The sequence below is a fragment of the Haliotis cracherodii genome, unplaced genomic scaffold, assembly GCF_022045235.1.
Source record: "Haliotis cracherodii isolate W230 unplaced genomic scaffold, xgHalCrac1.p SCAF_6, whole genome shotgun sequence".
In the NCBI taxonomy this organism is placed as follows: Eukaryota; Metazoa; Mollusca; class Gastropoda; order Lepetellida; family Haliotidae; genus Haliotis; species Haliotis cracherodii.
The window spans coordinates 66,811,824-66,821,973 of NW_027266319.1; the positions used below are offsets into that span (position 1 = coordinate 66,811,824).

The 10,150-nt window shown below is 44.1% G+C and overlaps 1 protein-coding gene across 1 annotated transcript; it reads right to left on the reverse strand.

Moving 5' to 3' along the window:
* Positions 1-1,102: 1,102 nt before the first annotated feature.
* On the reverse strand, positions 1,103-10,150 carry LOC139445493 (uncharacterized). The gene is made up of 3 exons (XM_071226635.1): positions 9,981-10,150; positions 4,862-4,990; positions 1,103-1,724 (listed from the first exon to the last, which is right to left on the reverse strand). The coding sequence occupies exons 1-3, from the start codon at positions 10,112-10,114 to the stop codon at positions 1,181-1,183; spliced, it is 807 nt and encodes a 268-aa protein (XP_071082736.1). The 5' UTR covers positions 10,115-10,150; the 3' UTR covers positions 1,103-1,180.

Below are 10,150 nucleotides of genomic sequence, written 5' to 3' on the forward strand. Positions count from 1 at the left end.
CTCCAGATATTACCACGATTACACCAAGACTCCTGGCATGGCAACTTGGTACGACTTCTGAACTGCCAGGTTTGGGAGAGTTACCTTTGACTGAAGCTGCCTGGAATTGAGAATCAACACCTCACTTTATTCTCATTCAGATTACGAAAATTGTTACGCACCCACAGTCTGATGTCATTTATACACTTGGTTTTGTTTTGGTTTGGGTTGTTGTTTAACGCCGCACTCAGCAATATTCCAGCTATATGACGGCGGTCTGTAAATAATCGAGTCTGGACCAGACAATGCAGTGATTAATATCGTGAGCATCCACGCAATTGGGATCGATGACCTTGATGAGTGATGAGTCACCTTTTACGGCAAGCATGGGTTGCTGAAGACCTATTCTATCCCGGAATCTTCACGGGTCTTATACACTTGGTGATGGCTTGGTGTGTATTCTCAACAGAGGCTCAAAACAGAGATCTGAATCCGAGACACAGATGAGTATCATCAGCGTAAAGAAGAAAAGATAGGTTGTGTTTCCTCGCAATGTATCCCACTGGCATTGTGAGAACACAGGATTGGTCCGAGCAGTGACCCCTGTGGAATACCACACCAAGTTCTGTCTTATTTGATTACCATATACAATACAATTATACTGATTGAAATCGATTGGTAAGATCAGAGCAAAACCACCGAAGGGTTTCTCTGGTCACTCAAATACAGGATACAAGACATGATATCATTCTCTCATGGTCAGTCGTATCGAATGCTGCGGACAGACATAATAAGACTGAACCTGCCGCGCCGTCTATGTCCTCTGTTTCCATGAGATCGTATTGTACCCTGAAAGGATCGGTTTCTGTGTTATTGCCTGCTTTACAGGTCATGTGCATTATATCTCCCAGATTGTTGGACACTGAATAGGATTGGTCCGATACCTGCATCACTTCGGGCTTTCCTCCCACATTAAGCTGACACGCCGTGATATCACTGGAATACTGTTAATAGCGGCGTTAACCCAACTCACTCACTCATGTGATATTACTGTATTTCATTGTAGTGAGTAGAATTCAGCAGAAAGGTTCAGCGGTTGAAGTCGACGCAGAAAAAAAACAAGTTTTCTTGTGTTGATTTTATTGATAGTTTATTATCATCTTTCCAATCAAAACTTCACATGGAAAACACGTGCCTGTGTCTACATGAAGTTATTGTAGTACTTGCCGAGAGTTGACAGCCGGGCTGAGGTGAGCTCCAGCAAGCTGTCCTGGGACTTGGCCGCCCCCGTACCAGCGACCCTGCTGGCGTACCACGAGTACCGCGCCACGTAGTCAGCCCGCTCCAGACGCGGAAGGATTTCCTTCATGTAGCTGAGCACATGGTCGACATTATTGCTTGGACAGGCAAATTCAGTCAGCCATATTGGTTTCTTAAAATTGTCCCAGAGTTCCTTCAGGAAGTTCAAGGTGGTGTCGGCTGAGCACCAGTACGCATGCGTGGCAATATAATCTACCCGGCATCCTTTGCAGTGTTGGAAGAACTCCCGATACCACTGTACGCCGTCCATGAGACAGTGTGAGGAGCTGCACCGGATGGCGGCCGGGCCTACTAGGAGCTGGTTCTGCTTGTCAGCTCTGGCTTCGATCACCTTCCATGCTGTCGCTGCCTCTGCCGGAGTCAGATTGGACTGGTGCATGTGGTTGGGCTCGTTGAAGCCGAGTACGTATTTGCTCGTGTCGTTACTGAAAACACACTTAGCTCATAATATTAGTAAGTACAGTAAACTACGTTTATAACGAACATACTTATAGTGAGTGAGTGAGTTTGATTTTACGCCGCTTTTAGCATTATTCCAGCAATATCACGGCGGGGGACACCAGAAATGGGCTTCACACATTGTACCCATGTCGGGAATCGAACCCGGGTCTTCGGCGTGACGAGCGAACGCTTTAACCACTAGGCTACCCGACCGCCCCAAACACGCTTAAAACAAACTGACCGATATAACAACGTTATATTTTAGTCCCAGACATTTGTTGTATTGCTGTATATATGCTTATAACGAACTACGGTTATTACGAACTAAAATTAGTGGTCCCTTTGAGTTCGTTATAACCGTAGTTTACTGTAAGTCAATGTTGATTTGCCGGCTACATCAGGCGACCTGTAATTAACGAGTCTGGATCAGGCAAACCAGTGATTGAAAGCATGAGCAACAGTCCGTGGTATCAAGGTACGGTGACATGCAGTATCAAGGTACGGTGACATGCAGTAACAAGGTACGGTGACATGCAGTAACAAGGTACGGTGACATGCAGTATCAAGGTACGGTGACATGCAGTATCAAGGTACGGTGACATGCTGTATCAAGGTACGGTGACATGCTGTATCAAGGTACGGTGACATGCAGTATCAAGATACGGTGACATGCAGTATCAAGGTACGGTGACATGCAGTATCAAGGTACGGTGACATGCAGTATCAAGGTACGGTGACATGCAGTAACAAGGTACGGTGACATGCAGTATCAAGGTACGGTGACATGCAGTATCAAGGTACGGTGACATGCAGTATCAAGGTTCGGTGACATGCAGTATCAAGGTACGGTGACATGCTGTATCAAGGTACGGTGACATGCAGTATCAAGGTACGGTGACATGCAGTATCAAGGTACGGTGACATGCAGTATCAAGGTACGGTGACATGCAGTAAAAAGGTACGGTGACATGCTGTATCAAGGTACGGTGACATGCAGTATCAAGGTACGGTGACATGCAGTATCAAGGTACGGTGACATGCAGTATCAAGGTACGATGACATGCAGTATCAAGGTACGATGACATGCAGTAAAAAGGTACGGTGACATGCTGTATCAAGGTACGGTGACATGCAGTAACAAGGTACGGTGACATGCAGTAACAAGGTACGGTGACATGCTGTATCAAGGTACGGTGACATGCAGTATCAAGGTACGATGACATGCAGTATCAAGGTACGATGACATGCAGTAAAAAGGTACGTAGACATGCAGTAACAAGGTACGGTGACATGCAGTAACAAGGTACGGTGACATGCAGTATCAAGGTACGGTGACATGCAGTATCAAGGTACGGTGACATGCAGTATCAAGGTACGGTGACATGCAGTATCAAGGTACGGTGACATGCAGTATCAAGGTACGGTGACATGCAGTATCAAGGTACGGTGACATGCAGCCAAGGCATGGGTACTTGGGACCCTGTCTGGCCGGGACCCCTCGCAAGGTTTATTATTCTATATGGAAGTACCAATTATCTATAAAAGGTTGGTGGCGGCGGGGTAGCCTAGGGGTTAAAGAGCTACCTCGTCGAGCCGAAGACCTAGGTTCGAATCCCGACATGGGTACAATGTGTTAAGCCCATTTCTGGTGTCCCCCGCCGTGATATTGCTGGAATATTGCTAAAAGCGGTGTAAAAAACATACTCACTCACGATAAAAGGTTGTCGGTTCACATAACAAAAGCCTGCAATGTTCGTGGTCACAAAAAAGCTATGAAGTGCACATACCGTGACAAAGCGACCCAAAAAATGAATTGAAAGAATAAATAAGTGTTGAGTACATAACAGTGTAAACATATGACGTCTCCTCCGAAGAAGAAAGGTGTCCCAGCTGGTTTGGTTCCAGCAATAATCGAGCTATAAGACGGCCTGTAAATAATCGAGTCCGGATCAGGCAATCCAGTGATCGATATTGTTTGTTTGTAATGCCTATGGACAATTCATATTGTTTGTTTGTTGTTTAACGCCGTACTCAGCAATATTCCAGCTATATGACGGCGGACTGTAAATAAACGTTATTGGACAAGACAATCCAGTTATTGACATCATGAACATCGATCAACGCAATTGGGATTGATGACGTCCATCAACCAAGTCAGCGAGCCTGACAATCCGACCCCGTTATTCGCCTCTTAAGACAAGCATAGTCGCCTTTTACGACAAGCATGGGTTGCTGAAGACCTATTCTACCCCGGATCTTCACAGGTCTGTTCCAGCAATTTTCATTCCGTGGTCTAGTGGTAGAGCGTCCGCCCGGAGAACGGAAGGTCCGGGGTTCGATCCCCGACCGCGTCATACCAAAAGACGTTAAAAGATGGTACTTGTTGTTACCCTGTCTGGCGCTCGGCATTAAAGGGCTAAAACAAGGACTGGTCGGCTCGGAGTCAGTATATCGTGTCTGAGTGGGGTATTCATGTTAAACTACGGCATGGTATCTCAGTGAGCTAGCACTATAAATCGGCATCAGTCCGGACTAGTACAAGCAGCCACACAAACACACACACGTACATACACGTCGCTATATAAGTGCAATAATGTTGGACGCGACGTTAAACCCCATTTCACCTCACCTCCTTTGTTATTGTATACGAACCCATGGTCCTTTTGTCCGCGTCAACAAAAGAGTGAGTGAGTTTTGTTTAACGCCGCTTTTAACAGTATTCCAGTTATACAAGGCGTGTCAGCTTAATGTGGGAGGAAAGCCCGAAGTGATGCAGGTCTCAGACGTTTACCACTTCGTTGAAACCCACAAGCACGGGTATGGTGCTGACAAACCTAGAAATATAATTGGGGAGAACCGGGATTCGAACCCAAAATCATAGGTTTTTGGCGTGCCCAAGGGACGCAACTCTGCACAGCAAATCGCGGCGCCTTAGACGACTGGGCCACCCGTGCCCCCTCAACCAAAGTAAAACCCCACTAAAGAAAACATAATTAGTTAATACGGAATGAATGTAGTTAAATGATAAATGGCTGAAGCGTTGTGATCTGTGTTCCGACATGTTAGGACAAGTAAGGACACAATGCTGTACGCTGGGTGATAAGGAGTGAACTAAACTCACTGGAAGTAGAGCGGATGGTCAATGTTCTTCCTCCAACCCCACACCATGGGTACCCTCCCCGGTCTGGTGATGCTGTTGGTGCAGTGCCCGATCTTGGTGTGGTACCAGGGAGTTTGCTTCCAGTCATACCTACAACACAGGGAACGGAGACAGGGTATCAGTCCACCAACGACATTGGGGTTCATTTGCAGACAACCCTGCACACTCAAAGATATGTGACATTATCAGTTTTATAGACATGTTTGATTTGTTTGTTTGTTTGTTGTTTGTCGCCGCACTCAGCAATGTTCCAGCTATATGACGGCTGTCTGTCAATAAGCGAGTCTGGATCAGACAATCCAGTGATTGACATCATGAACATCGATCCACGCAATTGGGATCGATGACATGCATCAACCAAGTCAGAAAGCCTGACCACCCGAGCCCGTTAGTCGCCTTTTACGGCAAGCATGGGTTGCTGAAGACCTATTCTACCCCGGATCTTCACGGGTCGACATGTTTGAGGCACAATTAGACAAGTAATACTTCTGAACAGCACTTCCTTAGTTGTAACAAGCAGATACATTGCAGTGTTATTTCAGAATTGACATTCACTTTGTGTGAGTTCATTGGAGTATGGGGGGCACTGGTGGCCCAGTCGTCTGAGGCGCCGCGATTCGCTGTGCAGAGTTGCGTCCCTTGGGCACGCCAGAGACCTATGATTGTGGGTTCGAATCCCGGTTCGCCCCGATTATGTTGCTAGGTTTGTCAGCACCATGCCCGTGCTCGTGGGTTTCACCGAAGTGGTAAACGTCTGAGACCTGCATCACTTCGGGCTTTCCTTTCACTAAAGCTGACACGGCGCGATATAACTGGAATACTGTTAACAGCGGCGTTAAACCAAACTCACTCACTCACTCACTCATTGGAGTATGAACCTTCATAGAGTGAGGGACAAACTGTAAGAACTTCGGAGCTTGCCATTGTTATTGCACTGTGAGTGAATTTTGTACTGCTGCTCTACTTTGCATTTTGTATTCATTTGTAAACCTAGTTGATTTTATAATACAATTGTTAATTTACAACATTTCTTTGTTTTTTTGTTCGTTTCACATTGACTTCTGTTACAGTAAACTACGGTTATAACGAACTCAAATGGACTACTATTTTTTGTTCGTTATAACCGTAGTTCGTTATAAGCATATATACAGCATAACTACAGCAAATAGTCCGGACTAAAAAGTTAGTTCGTTATATCCGTCAGTTCGTTAAAAGCGTGTTCGTTATAACCGTAGATTACTGTACGTATAATTTCTGTCTGATCTTATTGTTCCAGTTTGGAAATCGAAGATGTAATCTTCAGAAGCTGTTTCAAGAAGTCGATCAACATCCACAGACACGAAGAGATACAGTGAAGCTGTTGAGATTGTATGTAAGCTTCACATAACCAAACCAAGAGTGAGGTGAAATGGGGTTTAACGTCCCGTCCAAGATTATTGCACTTATATAGCGACGTGCATGTACGTGTGTGTGTTTGTGTGGCTGCTTGTACAAGTCCGGACTGATGCCGATTTATAGTGCTAGCTCACTGAGATACCATGCCGCAGTTTAACATGAATACCCCGTTCAGACACAGTATACTGACTCCGAGCCGACCAGTCCTTGTTTTAGCCCCTTCATGTCGAGCGCCAGACAGGGTAACAACAAGTACCATCTTTTAACGTCTTTTGGTATGACGCGGTCGGGGATCGAACCCCGGACCTTCCGCTCTCCGGGCGGACGCTCTACCACTAGACCACGGAGGCGGTCCAAGAGACGTAATAGGCGAGCAACAAACAAAAAACGTTAGTGATTGTATGTACGCTTCACATCACAACCTGCGCGACATTGAATGTAAGGTGAGTGAGTAGGTGAGTGAGTATGGTTTTACGCCGCTTTTAACAATATTCCAAGGCGTAGGACACCAGAAATAGCCTTCATACATTGTACCTATGTGGAAATCGAACAAGGGTCTTCGGCGTGACGAGCTAACGCTTAAACCCCAAGGTGAGGTAAAAACGCGTTGAAGTTTATTCACTTCTAATGCAAAAGTGTGTGTGTGTGTGCGTGCGTGTGTGTGTGCGTGCGTGCGTACGTGCGCTCACGCGTGCATTAGTAATGACTTAGTAAATACTGGCTTCATACTGCTGAGATACCATACCGCAATATCATACGGAAACCACACTCAGACAGAATACTGTCTCCGACCCGACCTGTCCGTGCTTTAGCTTCTTAATGCCGAGCGACAGGCAGGGTAACAACAAGTTTCATATTCAGTCTCTTGGTATGATGCAGCCAGGGGATCGAACCACTCTCTGTGCAGACTATGGGCATCAAACTGTCGATGGGTGACGGTGATACGATGGGTAGGTAAAATACATCTTCCCGGGGCAAGTGAGTTAACTGACTAAAAAAGTCCAGTTTCAAACCCTTGCCAAACTAGGCTGGTATAATGGAGTTACATTTTGGCTGGACTAACGAGTCTATGCATAGTCCAATCAAAATCGCGCAATGAAATCGAAATCCAGTTCGTAAATTGTCATGCAGATTTCGGTCGATTGCAGGATTTACAAAGCATGTGCACCGTCAACTCGGTGTCAACAGATATTTTCCAAATCTTTTCATGTTTTAATCAAGGTACTCATGTGATTTGATGCACTTCGCGATTTAAGATCTATTTATCACATTATAGATCTTGATTATCGATCAGATGGTCCTGACTTGGCGCCGCCATTTTGTTTGTCTTTTTATAGACTTTTCAAAAGCTTTTGACAGTGTGAACCACACAATGCTATTTAACAGATTCCTTCAACTGGGAGTTGAAGGTAAATTTCGCAAGTTTATAATTCAGATGTATTCAAAACTATGTGCATGTGTGAGAACTGATTGTGGACTATCGCCATACTTCAAGTGCACCATGGGTACTCGTCAGGGGTGTATCTTAAGCCCTCGGATCTTCATCACATTTATTAATCTGTTAGTTTCAATGTTGGAGGAAGAAGGTGGTAGAGGTGTGTTTATATCTACTCATATCCCTGATGGTTTTGCTCTGTTATTTGCTGATGATGTGTCAACCGTCTCTGATACTGCTTTACAGCTTCAAAAGAAAATAAAGACCCTGGAGAAATTCTGTGATAATATTGGCATGAAAGTCCATCTGAATCAGACTAAAACAATAGTATTTCGGAATGGAGGTCCTCTTCGCAGTTATGAAAAGTGGTTTTTGAATGGTCATCAGATAGAAGCTGTCAACATGTACAGATATTTAGGAATTATTTTCTCACCAAAGTTATCTTGGACCAAGGCCCAAGCATGTCTAGCAGCCCAGGCAAGGAAAGCACTTCTATCAATATATAATTATCAAAAACAATTTGGATACATTAATCACCATGATCTTTTTAATATTTTTGATGCTATGATTTCACCAATCCTATGTTATGGATCAGAGATCTAGGGAACCAGCTACTGTAACATTATTGAGAGTAAATAAGTTCACCAACAACAACATGGTTCTAGGAGACTGTGGTAGGATCCCCCTACAGTATAACTACATGTCAAGAGCAGTCAAGTACTGGTGCAGACTAATTCAGATGGAACAACACAGGCTACCCATCCAAGCTTATTATATACTAAAATCTCTGGATGATAATGGTAAGATTACATGGGCATCACATATTAGAATGATTTTATTTCAGTTTGGATTTGGTTTTGTTTGGCTAAGCCAAGACATTGGTAATATTCAACATTTCATGACAGATTTTAAACGAAGATTTTACGACTGCCTCACTCAATATTGGCACTTCTCCCTGACATCATCAACGAAATGCAATTACTACTCACAGCTCAAGTCATTACTAAATGTGGAATCATATATCACTTGTCATATGTCTTCTTACCAACGTAGCCTTAAAGCCAGAGCTCCAGATAAGCTGCGTATCTGCGTAAAATACGCATCAGAAATGCAGAAATACGCAGTAAAATAAAATCCAGGCGTATCAAATACGCTACAAACATTACAGATACACTACAAAAATATAACTTGTGCGTATCATCAAAATATTGTGAAGTAACCCTGCGTATTCGATTAGTAAATCAGCAACTTATTTTGAAATTATAAACGGGCATTCCGTCAACCTTGCCAAACTCCACGATGACAGTTACATCATGATCATTTGCCATCACACTTTCTTGTGGAAGTATCGTGGCATTTTTGAGTCCTACAAAGCTCTCTAACCCAAACGACACCAGTTTGCAGGGACTAGATGAATAGTGTTTTTAATATTTAACTTAAATACCCACATGTGTAAAAACTAGTGGGTAACAGAAATTTGAATACGCAGATAGAATTACTGATACCCAACGATTTTAAAATGCATGGGTAAAATACCCACACCACCAAAAGCTTATCTGGAGCTCTGCTTAAAGCCATGTTCCGATGTAATAATTTCAGACTTGCTGTTGAACTGGGGCGTCACAACAACATCCCACATAATGAACGTGTTAGCACTTTCTGTTTTTCGAAGGGACAAAACCATGTTGAAGATGAATTCCATGTTCTTATGATTTGTGACCAGTATTCTAGAGCAAGAAGAGGCTCTTTTCAAGCGTCTCGTTACCCCTCCCTCTATTGAGAATTTTATAAGACTTATGTCAGCTGAAAACGAACAAATTATAAAAAGCTTAGGTAAATGTCTCTTCTAAGCCATGAACATTCGAACGGAAACAGTGTTGAACGGTGAATCATTATTAAATCTACCCAGTATGCAGATATATATACAATATATTTACATTGTATTATGGGCCGGTGGCCTGAAGCACCGAATAAATTTGTCTGTCTGTCTGTCTGTCATTTTGTTTGAAGCAAATGCAAGTGATACGAGGGTTGGAATCTGATTCGTCCATGGGAGAGGCATCTAGGTCATAACCAGTAATAGCCACTGGTGGCGCTACGATCGAACCCAGGAATTCAAGCCTGCTTCGGCAAGGGTGGAAACTGGACTTTTAAAGTCAGTTAACTCTCTTGCCTCGGGAAGATGGTAAACTATAGCTACAAACACTTCAGGTAGAGTACTCAACACAAATGAACATAATCCTGTCTCACCACCACGCGATGTTGGTAAAGGCGTCGGTGTCGCCGCATTGGTAGTTGGTCTTCGAGACTGCCGCGCCTTTCTTGTAGGAAGCAGTGGTCAGACTGACCAGTGCCAAGACACAAGCTGCCCACCAGGCTGTCATGGCTCTGTCGACAACGTAAGTGCAGCAGATAGCGCC